At 43.3% G+C, this 18,441-nt stretch overlaps 1 protein-coding gene across 1 annotated transcript; it reads left to right on the forward strand.

The window, feature by feature from the left end:
* The first annotated feature begins 580 nt into the window (after nt 1-580).
* LOC109943985 (zinc finger BED domain-containing protein RICESLEEPER 2) lies at nt 581-4,158 on the forward strand. Its single transcript, XM_020548240.2, has 5 exons — nt 581-1,080; nt 1,357-1,472; nt 1,602-3,507; nt 3,640-3,698; nt 3,878-4,158. Exons 3-4 carry the CDS (start codon nt 1,602-1,604, stop codon nt 3,666-3,668), a joined length of 1,935 nt encoding a protein of 644 aa, XP_020403829.1. The 5' UTR covers nt 581-1,080; nt 1,357-1,472; the 3' UTR covers nt 3,669-3,698; nt 3,878-4,158.
* The last annotated feature ends 14,283 nt before the right edge of the window (nt 4,159-18,441 follow it).

Below are 18,441 nucleotides of genomic sequence, written 5' to 3' on the forward strand. Positions count from 1 at the left end.
ACAGAAATTTGCTGCCCACCTTGTACCTGAACGACATCAAGTTAGACAAGTCACTAGTGAATTTAAAGATTTTGCTATTGTCTGGTGGACTGGTCTAGTTGGGGATGGTAGAGCACCTATGACTTGGGAAAATCTTAAGGTAGCTATGCGCAATAGATTTGTTCCCCCATCTTATCATAGAGAATTGCGTAAGAAATTGATGCGTTTAGAGCAAGGGGATAAATCTGTTCAAGATTATTATGCTGTGCTTCAGAAGGGATTGCAACGTTGTGGGATAGTATAGGGACATGAGGATGCTCTTTGTCGTCTTTATTCAGGTTTGCGGCGTGACATTCAGGACATTGTGGATTACAAAGAATTTAACACTGTCAACAAGTTGTTCCAGTATGCTATGCTTAGGGCTGCAAATGGGGTGGATATAAACGGGTATTTTAGGTGGGTTTAAAAAATGGATTTGTTTTGGTGGGTTGTGATGGGTTTAATTTGTAAATGGGTTGGGTTGGGTGGGTTTATTTTATATTTTGGGTCAAAACGGTTGATACCCATGGGTTTATATGGGTTTGTATAGGTGCTGGCTTCCATGGGCGCGTCGGATCGGGCCTTAGACACAGACCATGGTCACACCGCAGACTGCTACACGGGCCGTCGTTCGGTGCTCCTCCTAGTCCTAGCCTCAGCCAGCGCTCCTCCTAGCCTCGGCTTGCCGCAGCCTGCATCACGGATCCCCTCCCATCACGGATCGACGCTCCCCATCACGGATCCCGCTGGGCGCTGGGCGCTCCCCATCACGGATCAGCCTGCATCACGGATCCCGCTGGGCGCTGGCCTCGGCTTCACGGATCCACTGCCAGCGGCCTAGCTCCCCATCCCGTCGTGGCTGGCGAGCAGAGGCGTCGCCGGCTCCCCTGCCAGCGGCCTAGCTCCCCATCCCTCCCTGGCTGGCGAGCAGATGCGTCGTCGGCTCCCCTGCCAGCTCCCCCGCCATCTCTACGCCAGAGGCCCAGAGTCGTGGCAAGCAGAGCGCGATTGAACGCCTGTCACCAGCACGACTGAACGTCCGCCGCCCTACAACAGCAACAGGTATATTCCCTTCCTGCTGAAAATGGTTTGGTATGCCATCTCACTATTTTCGCTTATTATTTTCACTACAATAGCAACAGCAACAGGTACTATTTTCGCCAGCACGACTGAGCATTATGTTTTCACGATTTCATAAATGAGAGGCATACCAAACCATTTTTAGATTTAAGTCCAATGAGCAGATGTTTAGTAGAATAGCCTGTTGTTGAGTGTAGCAAGAATAGCCTGTTGTTGAGATGCTTTTCAGCTCCACAACTGAATTGTGGCTTGTTGTAGAAAGCATCCTCCTGTAACTGGATTGTGGCTGCTCCGTTGCTGTTTGACTCAGTGAAGTTCAGCTTGAAGGACAGAGAACTGACACCGGTGATATTACAAAACACGATTGAGTGGAGGTATTGAACTGTTTCCTCCTCTTCAGATTTTTTTTAAAGAAACCTACATTTTAAATCTGAGAGAATGATATTTATATCTTGTTTTGTTAATCGAATTGTTAACTTTGTTTATTTTTCTTTTAAACATAGATGGATTTAAGGATATCTGAGGGTTCTGGTACTAATACCACCTTGGATGACCAATCGATACAATCGCCGACCAGAAGGGCAAAGGTTTGGGAGTATTTTCTACAAGAGTTAGTTGAGGTTGATGGAGTGATGAAGGCTGTTTGCAAATACTGTGGGGCGAAGCTGACAAGTAAAAGGAATTCAGGAACAAATAGCCTTAGAAACCATGTTGCGGATACATGTCCTAAAATTCCAGTTGAGGACCGCAAGCAATTCATTGCTACAATGAGAAAAAGGACAGGAGAAGGTTCATTTGTGTTTGACCCTCGAAAGACTCGTGAGTGCATGGTTAAGTGGTGCATCAGTGCCGAGGTCGCATTCAACAAGTTTGATGATCCTTTCTTTGCCACGTGGATGGAGTCATTGCAACCATCGTTCAGCGGTGTTGGGCGTCAGACAATGAGAAATGATTGTATTGCCAGATTCAAGATGATGAGGCAAGAGCTAAGGAATGAGCTACAGAGTCTTAACTCTCGGATTTGCTTGACATCTGATCTTTGGACCTCAAATCAGAAGTTGGGTTATCTTTGCTTGACAGCCCACTACATTGATGCAAACTTTATCTTGAAAAAGAAGACTATTGCATTCAAAGATGTCAAATATCCACACACGAGCCTAGCAGTCGAAGAAGTAATTACGAAGTGTCTCATAGAGTGGGGGATAAAAGAGAAGGTGTTTACTATCACATTGGATAATGCCTCCAACAATCAATCAGCATGTGACCTCCTTCGAGAAAGTGGACGTTCAGACATGTTATTTGGAGGCGAGCATCTTCATGTCCGATGTTGTGCACATATCTTGAATCTCCTAGTTCAAGATGGAATGGCAATTGCTCATGGAGCAATCGATAAGATTCGTGATCTGGTCAGACATATCATATCCTCACCCTCTCGCATACAAGCTTTTAATGAGATTGCTGAGAGGTCTGGATTGCCTTCAAAGGCCGGATTAATTCTTGATGTTCCAAATCGTTGGAATTCGACACACAACATGATTATGGAGGCCATTGAGTACAAAGTTGTCTTGAAGAGATATGCTGAGGAACAACTTGAGCCTTCACCAGATGATGAAGAGTGGACAAATTCTGAGGCAATTGGAGAGTTTCTTGGGGCATTTGAGGAAGCTACAAAAGCATTCTCAGCACATAGAAGTCCAACATCTCATTTGTTTTTGCATAATGTGCTATGTATCCATCAAGCTCTAAGAAATGAAAATTGGCAAATCAATTGTGTGCTTGAGGATTTGGCACTAGCAATGGATTCTAAGTTCGATAAATACTGGGAGAAGGGCAAGTATAATATGGCACTTGTCATAGCCACTATACTTGACCCGTCAAAGAAGATGGATTTTTTGGACTTTTTTTATGAGAAGACGTGTCAACAGTTTATCGACATCCAGATAAACATGTCCTTGGCCAAACAATGGTTCACTAAATTTTTTGGTGAATATGCAAAAATTGTTCAAAAAGATACTACAGTCTCACCTATTGTTGCTACAAATACTAGTACTTTGGGCTCACCGATTCTTGGAAAAAGAAGGTTGGATAAAGAATTTTCTCAGTGGTCCCAAACAAGAGGAAGACGTCTTGCAAAGTCTGAGCTTGACGCATACTTAGAAGAAGAATTTGTGAGAACAGATGAAAGATTTGAAATTCTAAGTTGGTGGAGGACAAATACAAACAAATACCCAGTGCTTTCAGCTATGGCGCGTGATTTATTAGCAATACCTTTGAGCACTGTTCCTTCGGAGTCTGCTTTTAGCGCCGGTGGTCGCATTCTTGCTGATAATCGAAGCTCAATGACACCAGAAACACTTGAATGCCTTGTATGCTGCAAGGATTGGTTGTATGAGTACCCAAATATTCAAGGTACTTGATAAGTATGCTAGTAATCACATAGCTTATTAGTTGCTTTTACTCTCTCTATATTTACTGTAATACATTGCTAAGTATGCTAGTAATCACTCTACTTTTCTAACAATTGTTGTTTTGCTATTTCAGTTTATCCAGTTGTGTTTGGACCCAGCTAGCAGCAACACTCATCCTACCCGTGGAAATGGGTTAGTAAACATATGTGTTGTTTTGCTATTTCAGTTTTCCATATGTACGTGGGATTACAAAATATATGTGTTGTTTTTTTCTAAATAAAGAGAATATTTGCTTTGTTTAGAAAAATATTTAATTTTACATTCAACAAGAAAGCAATATGCACTCATGGTACTTTTCTTTTCACTTCCAGGGAGATTTATGCGTCGTCCGATGGGCTTCTGATGCTATCTAGATGTCCCCTTTCATTGTTGCTAGCTTCAAGCTTGATCACAGACTCTTTTCACTGCTACTAGTTTATGTTTCTTGACAAAAAGATTATTGTTCATTAAGGATCTTTAACAGATGTTTTTTGTTATTCTCTCGAGACCTAAATGTTTATCGACCAAAATTGTTACTGTGTATGCAAGTATGCAACTATGTTTTTGTATGTCACTGAAACTACCTATAAAATTGTTATTGTGTATCAGTGTATGCAGTTGGCTTGATGTGAGACAATATGCTAAGCCCACGGGTTTTTTCCATGGGTTTCCACCCAATTACGGGTTGGTTTGGGGTCAATAATGTTATTGGATGGGTTGGGTTTAACTTTCTTCTAATATTTTTAGGTGGGTGTGGGATGGATATTAAAGTTATTAGATTTGGGTATGGGTGGGAGTGGGTTGGATGTTTTGCCATTAGCAGGCCTAGCTATGCTTGCAGAGAAGGAATTGCAGGGACGCCAACATCGACCTAGGGCTACTTTTGGTGCCTCCTCTGCATCACGGACGCACACACCTGCCTCGAGTCATACTCCCTCGACACCTGCTGCACATGTTGGTAACCTTCCTTTGCAGGTACCCGCCAAGAAACAGAATTCACTAGCACCTGCAGCACCTTCTAGTGGTCGTTCTTCGGGTATTGTTTGCCACCGCTGTCATGGGATTGGTCACGTGAAGAAGGATTGCCCGAGTCAGCGAACATACATTGCTACGGATGATGGCTACATTAGTGCTTCAGACGGTGAGGGTGACGATGATGACTCCAGTGATGTTGCTGCTAATGATGATGCCATACTTGGTGCTGATGCTACGGTGAACCTTCGAAGCATCATGGTGCAGCGTGTTCTTAGTTCTCAGCCTGAACCATCAGAGAAGCAGCAACGCCATAATTTGTTCCAGACTTTCTTCTCCATTGAGAATCGGCGTGCACATGTTATTATTGATGGTGGAAGCTGCAATAATTTGGTGAGTTCAGATTTGGTCAAGAAGCTTGGCTTGACCACACGTCCACGGCCACATCCATACCACATTCAGTGGATCAATGATTCAGGCAAGGTTAAGGTAACACACATGGTACAAGTGCATTTCTCCATTGGTATGTATTCTGATTATGCGGATTGTGATGTAGTACCTATGGAAGCTTGTTCTCTTTTGTTGGGTAGACCTTGAGAATATGATACTGATGCATGTCACCATGGTAGGAGTAATACATACACTTTTAGGCATAAAGATAAAAACATTACTTTGCTACCTTTGTCTCTTGCTGAAATTGTACAAGCTGATAAAGATAGAGCTGCAAGTACCCATAAGGAACCAACTAATGAGACAGAAATTCAGCAACAAATTAAATTGAAAGCTCCTGTCATGCTTGCTACTAAATCTGATCTTCTCGAAACTCATGCTACTGATGCTTGTTGCTATGCCTTGGTTTGCAAAGATGCTTTCTTTTCTATTGATGATATTGCTAGCACTTTGCCTGCATCTGTGACTAACCTTTTGCAGCAGTTCCAAGATGTTTTTCCCTCTGAGTTACCTCCAGGACTTCCTCCCATTCGTGGGATTGAGCACCAGATTGATTTGATTCCTGGAGCGAGCTTGCCCAACCGTGCTGCTAGACCATTTAAAATTTCAGATTTAAAGCCATATTTGGGAAAAGAAGATGAGCTTGAGTCGAGGACGACTCCACTTCAAGAGGGGGAGGATGATGAGGACATGGATGTGTTTCCCTGTGAGATACCCCTTGGATTGCCACCTGAGTTGCCTCCAGATTTTCGGGTTAGTCCCACCTTTAACATTTCATATTTGAAGCCATATATGGGTGACGAAGATGAGATCGAGTCGAGGACGACTCCAATTCAAGAGGAGGAGGATGATGAGGACATCACTTCTATACATACAATGAATGGACCGATAACACGATCGCGTGCACGACAGCTAAATCTCTAGGTACGTTCTACCCTAGTCGATTGTGTTTCAGAGCTTACGCTTGGGGCCATGGATGTTTTGATGATTAGGAACCTTGGAGAGGACCAGCAAGGACTTGGGAAAGGCCTAGGTGTTGAGGAGGAGCAGCAAGGGCGCCACAATAGGAAGGAGATCAAGTCCGACTCGGCAGCGACTCCATCTCGGGTTCCAGGACTAGTCTGCACTAAAATGGACGCCCAAGATGCATCCAGACTCCGATTGCGACGGACTTGATATGGGTGGAAATATAAGAAGATTATCTAACCAACCCAACTGGTTACACCCTAAAATTCGTCCGGAGTCAACGGGAATCGTCGAAACAAGTCAGAGTTTAGATTCTGTTTTGGTGCTGCGACACCGTCTATTGGGCCGTTGGGCCGTGTATCGTGTCGGAGCTCATAAGGGGGGCGTCCAGGGGTCACGCACGCCCTAATACTCTATTTATTCAGCAGCCGCCGCCACATTAGGGTTGGGTTTTGCTTAAGTTTAGATCTGTCGAGAACAGTCGCCGTCGATCGGTTTTGTGAGACCCCAACTTGTGAGCTTAATCATTCATCCGCAATATTCTAGATTGTGTTCTTTCTTGTTCTTGCTTGTGTCTTCGATTCTCAGGTAGGAATTAGCCCTCGTGGCGAGGTCAATTGCGCAGTGCATGGTTAATAACCAGAGGAGAAGTGGTGCTGCGATTGCGGGGTTCTAGTCGTGTTGATTGGAAGCTGGATCGTCTGTGTGACATCTCCACCAAATCGATAGTTATCTTCACCCGACGAAAGATCGGGCACCCCCATTCCTATCACAAGTATTGCAGCCGTGAGATCAAGTGTGACCCAAATTTGAATGGTACATCTGCCCTACGTGCTCATTTTAATATTTGCAAGTGCAATCCTCATAAAAATAGAGACCCAAATCAAAGCAATTTACAATTATCTCATGGTGAAAACGTTGCAATCTATAAGTTTGATCCTGAAGCAATTAGAAAAGCATTTTGTGAAATGGTCATTGAAGATGAGCAACCATTTGCATGTGCTGAAAAGGCAGGCTTTAGAAAGTTCATGTCAATTGCTTGCCCACGTTGGAATGTGCCATCTAGAAGAACCCTCACTAGAGACACTGTGTCTACATACTTTGAAGAGAAAGCAAAGCTCAAAACCTTTTTTAAGCAACAATGTGAAAGAGTTTGTCTTACAACTGATGCTTGGACTTCTCAACAACAAGATAGTTATATGGCTGTAACAGCACATTTTATAGATTCTGATTGGAAATTGCACAAGAAGGTTATTAGTTTTTTCTTAGTGAAAGGTCATAAAGGTGATGATATTGGAAAAAACATTATGAGGTGTTTGGTTGAATGGGGGATTACTAAAATCATGACAATTACAGTTGATAATGCTAGCTCTAATTATTCTGGTGTTGATTATGTTCGAAGACAAATGAATAATAAAAAAACTAGCATTGCTATGGGCAAGTTTCTTCACATGAGGTGTGCTGCAAATATACTTAACTTGATTGTTTCTGATGGATTAAAAGAAATGGATGACTCAGTTAAACGTGTAAGGGCTGCTGTTAGGTTTATTAAGAATTCACCTTCTAGGTTGGCAAAGTTTAAGAAAATTATAGAGGAGGAGAATGTACAAACCAATGCTTTTTTTAAACTAGATGTTTGCACTAGGTGGAATTCAACATATCTTATGTTACACAGTGCAATCAGTTATGAGAAAGCTTTTGCAAAATATGAGGAAGAGGATCCAACCTACACTATTGAGTTATGTGGAGACAAAGGTCATGGAATTCCACTTGAAGATGATTGGGAAAATGCAAAAAAGATGGCTGAATTTCTTGGCCATTTTTATGATATCACTCTTCCTGTTTCCACTCAATTAACTGTGACAACTAATGAGTACTTTCATGAGATTGGTGAAGTGAAGATGCTGCTACGATAGTGGGCTGATAGTGACGATTATTTGTGCCAAACAATGGCTACGAGAATGAAGGATAAGTATAACAAGTATTGGGGCAATTGGCATGACAATGAGAATGCAAATGAGGGGAGGGGAAAGGGCAAGTTGAAGGAGAAGGAGAACATGAACTTGCTCATCTTTGTTGCCACAGCTCTTGATCCAAGGTACAAGCTATCTAATTACACCAAGTTAGCAATTGGGGAAATGTTTGGTGAGGAAAAAGGAGAAAAAGTTTGGAATGCAGTGAGGCAATGTTTCTACGATTTGTTTGAAGAATATAGAAGCATGTATTCTCCAAATGATGATTCGATGGCAGAAGTTAATGAAGATCAAACTCAAAAAAGAGGGGGAAGAATGATGAGATCGTTGATTGCTAAAAAGATGAAGGTTGGCAGTGGTTCCATAGGCATTACCAAATCTGAAATTGACAAATACCTTAGTGAGGACAATGAAGATGACAACAACAAATTTGATATTCTTGCATGGTGGAAAGTGAATGAATCTATATTTCCTATATTGGCACGTATAGCTCGTGATGTGTTGGCAATTCCGATATCAACGGTTGCATCCGAATCAATTTTTAGTACAGGTGGGCGGATTTTAGATGATTTTAGATCCTCTCTAACTCCGTTCATGGTCCAAGCTCTTATTTGTACACAAGATTGGTTGCGACGATCAACTCCGATCAACATTGAGGAAGATGTGGAAGAGCTAACTAAACTAGAAGAAGGCAAGCTTGTCTACTTCTTTGTGAATATGTTTTAACTTGTTTACATTATTACCTACAAATAACTTACACTTTTATTTGTTTTTGTCTTGTATTTCAGAATTAATTGCAGAACATAATGATGCAAAGGCTATGGAGAAAGCTGCTAAAAGTAAATTCGTAACCAAACCAAGTTCAGATGCTATTTCTCATGATTAAGGTATGTGTTGCTGTTATGTGCATGGTTGTTTTACTGCTCTCATGATTAAAGTTTGTGTTCTCATGATTAAACAAGTCGTAACTTAGTTTACTACTGGTTTGTTATTATATAATCTGAATTTCACTGATAGAGTTGTCTTTACCTAATTTCAGAGTTGTCACTGCCATTGCCTGAGTGCTTTCTTCAGCATAGACATTTTTAAGTTTGACTAGGGCACTTAGAAACATATAATGTTAAGTATTTGGTGTAAGTTCTGACTCCTTTCTGGATAGTTTTGTTCCCCTAAAGCTTACTTTTAAATTTTAATGATTCGTCGCTTGAAAATATAGGTTGTTTTGCACAATGTGTTAATCCAGATAGGTACAGTAGCACTTAAAATTTTGAGTGACTGTTTTTCATAGCAAGATTTGTTTTCTTCATTAACAGGAGGTAGTTGTGGCGATGACAGCTGCGGAGTGGAGTATGGAAGAAAGAGCTTTTGGTCATTCTGGGCATCTTGCTTAGTCCGGGTCCATTGTTCAAAAGTGGAAACATATTTTAGTCCAAGAAAAATAACCATTGTTGGCACTGGGAGAGTAGTAGTTGGTCTATTAGGAATATATGTGCGTGTCTTATCAGAAATGAAATTTTAGTATTTTCAGTTATGTAAGGTCCAAACTTCAAAAAAGGTACCTGTTTTAGCATTGGGGGCATACCAATTGGTCCATTAGGCAGTGCCATAGCACTCTAGTTTTTCAAATCACTCTGGATCTTCTGGTGCTCAGTTGTATGATTGTATTGTGTATTCACATTTTTATAACCAGGATGGACTAAGTTGTATTAGTATAACCAGGGAAACATTTGTATTGTGTATTTGTATGACTGTATTGTGTATTCACATTTTTATATTTCCAGGATGGACTAAGTTGTATAACAGCACCATAACAGTTTTATTCTATTCGGTTTTTTCGGTTAAACCGAAAACCGAACCAAAAAATCGGTAATTGAAGGTTCAGTTTTTGATTTTCTGTAGGAGGTTTCGGTTACCGTTTTCCAGAAACTGAATTTATAAAAAAACCGAACCAAAAAAACGGTTAACCGATTGCCTAGGCCTACTTCATAACCCTGGGGTTGGACCGTACGAGTTCAGATTGAGTAACTGTCCACACAGTCTCGAGTGGTTGTACTTTTTATGAGTACAGGTAGTGAAGGATGACAAACCGGTCCTTATACGAGAGTACAATCCTTCTGCTCATGCCTAAACTAGTTGAGCCATCACCTTAGGCCCTCCCCTAAACCAGGGAGTCCCTGATCATCCTACTCACCAGGTGATGAGGGTGAATACCCTTCATAGCACACTTTTTGGAAACATGTTACTCACACCCTTTTTCTTATCCCATATCTTGTAATCAAATGGTATTAGTCAATGCGGGCTCTCTCATGCTCACCATGCAAATTGATTCCATCCCATATTCCAGGCTTAGGTAGTGGTAGAGAGAAATAGGTAAATTATGCATCAAGGGAAGGATGGACTTGCCTTCGTCGAAGCTTTCCTGGCACAAAAGGTTTATCTCAGAGGGGTCGGGTTCCTGCCCTTCTTCCGGAGCTACAAATTCCGGAGGATCGGATCCCTCTTCCGCTAACAAACACAGATAATAACAATACATCAATCATGATGACTTTAGTGGGGTGTGCCATTTCTTATATCTTATTATTTTTGTGCCCTATAATTTATTTGAACTATTTTTGGTACATAAAATATTAGCATATAATTCTATATGTGAAAAATGGGAAAAGAAATGAGAAAAGAAAAAGGAAAAGTGTTTCCTGCCTTGCTGGGCCGGGGGGGATTTTGGCCCACCCGGGCGCGAGCGCGCGCGCGCGGGCGCGGCTGGCGGCCTAGTTGGCCCAACAACGAGGGGACGGCGGGGGACAGCGCTGTGGTGCGGGGCCTACATGCCAGCGAGGGGGAGGGGGCTTAACGGCGCGGGCGGTAACGGAGGGAGGGGGAGGTCGACCGGAGTTCGACCGCCGGTGGAATCCCGCGGTGGTTCTCCGCCGTGGGTCTGGTTCCGCGGCGGGGAGGCGGTGGCGAGGCACGGGCGGGGGGCAGGGGATCACAGGGGTGGGGTCAATTTGACCGGCGGGGGCCTAGGACGGCCGGTCCGTGACACGGTGGCAGGTGCTCACGGCGGTGAGGTCACCGGTGAGGCTGCCGGGTGCAATAGGAGGTGAGGAGGGGTGCCCTGTGACCGTGAGCGTGTGGCGGAGCTTCACGCAGTGGTTAATTTGACTGAAATTCACTTGGGAGGGGAGAACGGAGCTCACCGGAGCGACGGGGAAGACGCGGCGGCGCTGGCTTGATTGGCTCGGGGAGGAGTGGAGGAGATGGCCGGAGCTGGTGTGGAAGGAACGGAGCTCGGGCGGTCCCTTTTATAGGCGCCCGGGAGAAGAAGAGGGATGGAGGGGACGGCGAGCGCCGACGAGCTCGCCATGATGGCGGGAATGGAGCACACGACGATTGGGACGGCTCGGGCAGGCGAGGGGTGAGGGGACGGCTCAGGTACAGTGGCGGGGTGGTCGCTGAGGCCGGTGCGAGCCTTAATGGCGAGGCGGCGGGGCGTGAGGCGGTCGGTGGCGAACGCGCCGGTGAGGCATGGGCGGGACGACGATGCTGATAGGCGGGCCCGGGCTGCGAGAGGGAGAGCGGCGCGAGAGGGAGAGAGTGGAGTCGCTGACTGGTGGGGCCGGTCTGTCAGAGGTGGCGCGGGCGCGCGAAGCTGGGCCGCCTGGGCCGGGGAGGAGAGGGGGGGAAGCGCGGGCGCGGCGCGGGTTCGGCCAGAATTTGCCCAGCCGAGGGGGGAGTGTTTTTCTTTTTTTCTTTTTCTGTTTTCTATTCCTTTTTTTTCATTTTCTATTTTTGTTTGTTTTTATTTCCTTTTCCTTTGAATCAAGTATTTTCTAAATGATCTTGAGTGATGAATATAGTCTATGTGAGGTGCTCCTATCATTTCAAGTGTATGCACATGATGAGATGACCTAAGGGTGGAGTTTAGGGAGAAAATAAAATAAGAGGGGGGTTTAGGAGATTAGGGTTCCAAACCTTGGGTTGGGATCTTTGGGATGTTACAGACACCCATGGGAACTAATGGGCATCTCGACCTCGACACGGGAGGTAAATCCGTAGATCAAAAGGTATATCGGTCAATGATAGGATCTTTACTATATTTATGTGCTTCACGACCGGATATAATGCTTTCCGTATGCATGTGTGCAAGATTCCAAGCCGATCCTAAGGAAGTTCACCTTAGGGCCGTGAAATGAATCTTAAGATATTTGTTTTATACTCCTAAGTTTGGCCTTTGGTACCCCAGGGGATCCACTTTTGATTTAATTGGTTATTCAGATATTGATTGGGTAGGGTGTAAAATTGATAGAAAGAGCACATCAGGGACTTGCCAGTTCTTGGGAAGATCTCTGGTGTCTTGGGCTTCTAAGAAACAAAATTCTGTAGCTCTTTCTACCGCTGAAGCCGAGTATATGGTCGCAGGACATTGTGGCGCGCAATTGCTTTGGATGAGGCAAGCCCTTAGGGACTATGGTTACAAATTAACCAAAGTTCCTCTCCTATGTGATAATGAGAGTGCAGTCCGCATGGCGGATAATCCCATTGAGCATAGCCGCACTAAACACATAGCCATTCGGTATCACTTTTTGAGGGATCACCAACAACGGGGGGATATCGAGATTGCATATATTAACACCAAAGAACAATTGGCCGATATCTTTACCAAGCCACTAGATGAGAAAACATTTACCAAACTTAGGCATGAGCTAAATATTCTTGATTCTAGGAATTTTGATTAATATTTTGCACACATTGCTCATATATATACCTTTGATCAACTCTCTTTCATGTGCTATGACTAATGTGTTTTCAAGTGAATATTATGTTAAGTCATAGATTGAAAGGGAAATGGCGTCCTCGGCGACGACAAAAGGCTTCCACTCCACTCCATCAAATTATTCATCCTTCGCCGTCACTCCACTCCATCCAATTTGGTATAATATTCACTCCTACATTATCTACCAAAGGGGAAGAAAGTATGACAAAGGGCTTATATTTCACTCACAAGTATCCGTTTTTGGCGATTCATGCCAAAGGGGGAGAAAGTATTAGCCCAAAGCAAAAGGACCGCACCACCACCAATTTCAAAAATGTAGTCTTTCAATTTGTGTTAAGAAAAGATTTTTTTTCAATTGGTATCTTATTTTCGATATAATTTCAAATTGGTATACCCTCTTCAAAATTAATATCTAAAACCCTCTTGAACACTAAGAGGAGAATTTCATTAAGGGGGAGTTTTGCTTTAGTCAAAGGAAAAGCATTTGAAACAGGGGGAGAAAATTTCAAAATCTTGAAAATGCTTCTCAAAATCTTACTCAGTTACCTTTGACTATTTGCAAAAGACTTTGAAAAGAATTTACAAAATATTTGCAAAACAAAACAAGTGGTGCAAGCGTGGTCCAAAATTTAAATAAGAAGAAAGACATCCATGCATATCTAGTAGAAATAATTATTGGTTTCATTCCAAGCAACCTTTGCACTTACCTTATGCAAACTAGTTCAATTCTGCACTTTTATATTTGCTTTCGTTTGTGTTGGCATCAATCACCAAAAAGGGGGAGATTGAAAGGGAACTAGGCTTACACCTTTTCCTATGTGAATTTTGGTGGTTGAATTGCCCAACACAAATAATTGGACTAACTAGTTTGCTCTAGATTATGAGTTCTACAGGTGCCAAGGTTCACAACAAACCAATAAAAAGACCAAGAAAGGATTCAAATAAAAAGAGCAAAAGACAACCGAAGTGTGCCCTGGTCTGGCGCACCGGACAGTGTCCGGTGCACCAGGGAACCCCCACTCCGAACTTGCCACCTTCAGGAATTCTAAGAGCCGCTCCGCTATAATTCATCGGACTGTCTGGTGTAGCACTGGACTGTCCAGTGTGCCAGCAGAGTAACGGCTACACAGCGCCAACGGTCGTCTGCAACGAACAATAAATGTGCTACAGTGCGCGCCTGCGCGCGCAGAAGTCAGGACAGGCGCCAGAAGGCGCACCGGAGAGTGAACAGTTACTGTTCGGTGGCCCAGAAGTCAGAAGCTCCAACGGTCGAACCCTATCGGTCGGGTGACGTGGCTGCACCACCGGATAGTGTCCGGTGGCGCACCGGACTGTCCGGTGCGCCATGCGACAGCAGCCTTCACCAACGGCTGTTTTGGTAGTTGGGGTTATAAATACCCCCAACCACCCACCATTCATGGCATCCAAGTTTTCAGCCTTCAAACCTCATACAAGAGCTATAGCATTCAATACAAAACACAAAACAAAGAAATCAAATCCTCTCCCAGGTCCGGAATCACTCCAACCAAATTAGTGACTAGAGAGAGAAACATTTGTGTTCATTTAAGCTCTTGCGCTTGGATTACTTTTCTTCTTCCTTCTTTCTTGTTTCCAACTCAATTGTAATCAAGGCAAGAGACACCAATTGTGTGGTGATCCTTGTAAGGACTTTGTGTCCCGATTGATTGAGAAGAGAAGCTCACTCGGTCTAGGTGACCGATTGAGAGAGGGAAAGGATTGAAAGAGACCCGGTCTTTGTGACCACCTCAACGAGGAGTAGGTTTGCAAGAACCGAACCTCGGTAAAACAAATCACCGTGTCATCCGTTCTTATTCGCTTGTGATTTGTTTTCGCCCTCTCTTTCGGACTCGTTTACAATTCTAACGCTAACCCCGGCTTATAGTTGTGCTTAAGTGTGTAAATTTCATATTCCGCCTATTCACCCCCCTCTAGGCGACTTTCAGTTTGCCCAGTTGATCATTTCACAGGTGCATAAGTTCATCTACAACTATTCTAAATCGACTGTCCAGAATATCGTAGATTATTCCGGACAGGAGAACCTTTTTAGAAAATCACCTGAGCGCGGACCGTTCGAGCCCTTGCGGTGGACCGTCCACGACACCAGGATGACCCTCAGACATAACCAATGCAAAAACACAAGTCTACACTACGGACCGTCCGATGGAAAAGCAATCACCGTCCGAGACCAAGCGCGGACCGTCCGGCCTTAGGCGCGGACCGTTAGGTCGGCACAGAACCGAAAAACCCGAAGGTGACGGGTTCGGTAAAATGAATTATAGCGTCCTCACGGACCGTCCGGGGTGCTCGACCGGACCGTCCGCGACTACCTTTATCTGACATCTGACGACGCATTAAATGCTATATAGCCATTGATAAAGCCGTTACTGCTGACCGTTGCGATTTCAGCCGTTGATGTGCAGGGGCGGACCGTCCGGACGAAGGGCGCGGACCGTCCGCGGTCGGCAGAAAGGGAGCAACGGCTAGGAAGTGGTTGGGGGCTATAAATACAACCCCAACCACCTCCATTCACAACACCCAAGCACTCCAATCATATGCATTCAATACAAGAGCCAGCAATCCATTCCAAGACACAATCAAAGCTTCCAATCTCTCCAAGTTCCATAATTAAGACAAGTGATCATTAGTGATTAGTGACTTGAGAGAGAGAAATTCATGTGTTATTTGTTGCTCTTGTCGCTTGGCGTTTGCAATCGTGCTTTCTTCTTTTCCCATTCTTATTCTCAAGTGACTTGTAATCAAAGCAAGAGACACCAAGTCTGTGGTGGTCCTTGCGGGGTCTAAGTGACCCGTTTGATTAAGGAGAAAGCTCACTCGGTCTAAGTGATCGTTTGAGAGAGGGAAAGGGTTGAAAGAGACCCGGTCTTCATGACCACCTCAACAAGGACTAGGTTCTTTAGAACCGAACCTCGGTAAAACAAATCACTGTGTTCATCTGCTTTATTTCTTGGTTGATTTGTTTTCCCTCTATTTCGGACTCGGATTTAATTCTAACGCTAACCCCGGCTTGTAGTGTGTGCTTAAGTTTGTAAATTTTAGATTCCGCCTATCCACCCCCCTCTAGGCGACTTGCACTTGGCTTAGCCAAACTATCCTACGCGACAGGCTTCGATTCTCCCTCTATGCAAACAAGCGGTATGTTTACTGATTGAGTTGTGCATGGGTTGTCGAACTCGGGATCGGGAGCAGCGCCATCCACGCGCATCCAGTAACAACTCACGAGAAAAAGGTGCAAGTCTTGGGGATAGGGGCGGCGGCGGAAGTTGGTGTTGCGTCCCTGCTATTGGCCTTCTGCCTCAGCGGTCAAAACGTCCATCATTCTCTGGCCTTCTGGATCTACTCTAGGCCTCTGGAGGGGGTGGACGCTTTCGCTTTGCCTCCGAGTTGGTGGACGCGCGGATACCGGATAGGGATTAGGGCGTGCGCAACGGCTGGGAGATATGGCGTCTGACCCGGAATGCATGCATGGTTGAGAAGGAGTTGCATGCTCGGATGAGACCAGCATAGGCCACGTGCATGCAGCTGGGAGCGAATGAAAACAAATAAGAAAACAAAAGACAAGAAATAGGGTTGTTACCTTAATGGGCTTTATAGTTTTTTTCCTATAAAATCCTGTCAAATTAATGTACAACTTAAATTTGTATAAATGCTCTATGTTATTTATTTTGTTTATTTTCTTTGCAAATAACAAGAAGAATAAAATTTGTTTTATGTTACAATTTCCACTTTAATTAATTATTTCTCGCAGTAAATAATTATTACAAAACACATGCATGAATATGGGGAAAATGCCTTCATGCACCTGATATGCTTATGGTCGTGCATTAATTCTATTATTATTTTTCTGCTTTATTTTATACAGTAAATAGCAGGAAATTATTAAAATGTATATGAAGGCTATAATGCACATACTTAAATCGCTAGACATATTTGTGTCGCGTTGAGCTTTCAGACTCACGCCGAGCGATTAAATTGTATAGTGGATACCCGAACATACCGATCAGACTAAATTATTAATCGGGTCAGTTATGATATTGGCTAAGCATTGGCTGCGCCCTAGCAACACGATGTAGTATTTGTGTCGTATGCACTTGGTTGCGTCATGTGATTGCTATATCGCACTCTCATTTACTCAAACCGCTCTTGTTGCGTCAGACCGCCATCGCCGAGTTGTGTATTTTTCGCATGCCCTGTAGGCACTATTCGTCTATCATGACCATCAAGCCACAAATGCGCTTGTTGCGCACGTTGTGTGGACTTATCATGTACCCCAACTATTGAGCCAATATTGTGCCTATTGCGCTTATTACAAAGGCTTGCTATGTTGTCGTAGCCCTGATGGTCGCACATACGTTGACGCCACATACGCTAGAGCTTATACTCACGTGGATTGTGGAAGGTTGTTCAAGGCCCTGAAGTCACATTATGTGCAATCTTCGTAAAGAATTTTGTTTGTCTCTATATTTTATTTGATTGTGTTGTGTGGCATCATATATTTATATATGTCGCCAAGTGACCATAACAACTATATCAAGCTCTATAGTACTTGTAAATCTAGGAAATTAAATTGAAATATGAAACACAGATAAGTTAATTCTCTGCTCTCATCTCATGCATAAAGATTTACCTAAAGTAACCCGAAGATGTATATAATATAATGTGTTAAAGTCTTTTTGGCATAGAAGACATCACAAATTGGGATTCTATTAGTAAGCAATATGACCTTGCCAAATAAATAAAGGCTAGAAATTTCAGTCATATATTGCTCAACCAGTTGTTGACACATTGCTCTCTTTGTCGCTGAACGACATGAAGCAAATTCTAAGATAAAAGGGCATGTAACCCCTAGCAACACAGAGATTGCGAGCATAGGTTATTCTGAGAAAATTTTCACTTTGTTGGTGTGAAAAAACATTGTGTGTTCTCGTCGAACCACTTTACTCAGCCTATCTAGGACCTCTATGCTTGTGTTGCATACATCTCTCAGAATTTAAATACTTATAGTCGTTGAATTGACTTGGGATAGTCCTTTGACTGGTATGGTATATACTATAAACCAAATGGTAAAGGTCGATTCTGAATAGACATATATCTGGGGTTTATGTAGCAGAACTACATTGTATTCCACCCCTTGACATGCTTACCATAATCTATATCTGATCTACCAGAAGTAAGAAGAGTACAAAAATAGCCATGGAATCCCACATCACCACAGAGCTTGAAGCTACATTAGGCACTAATTTGTCCTTGGTTCTTGGCGTTGGAAGAGCCACAATTCTCGACCGCAATATTGTCAGTGATGGTAATTTGTGATAGAAATATAAAGATCTTATGGAGACCTGTTGTATTCTCCCTAGTCCTAATGACTCCTTTCGTATGAGAGTACTACTATCTGTTGTTGAAGACTAGTCCCAGACGGATATTGGTATTTCTTTCGCTCTTGCTAAGCAGTTATCTCCATTTGCTTTGTCGAAAGCTTATGAATCAGATGATTTTTTCCAGATAAAAGGAATTCTTGGCCTTGTATGTTCTATTTCAAAGCTTCTCTTTTTGCTGAACAATGAAGAGATCGAAATAATGCTATATAGAACAATTTGGTATATAGTAAGAGGAGAAATGTTTGCCTTGCTGGCAACACCACAAATAATTAATTATTGTTATAAGTTCTCAAAATTATTATACCTAAAAATGTTTCATAAATCGATACCCAATTTCAGAACGGTAT

This window comes from Zea mays, chromosome 2, assembly GCF_902167145.1.
Source record: "Zea mays cultivar B73 chromosome 2, Zm-B73-REFERENCE-NAM-5.0, whole genome shotgun sequence".
NCBI lineage: Eukaryota > Viridiplantae > Streptophyta > Magnoliopsida > Poales > Poaceae > Zea > Zea mays.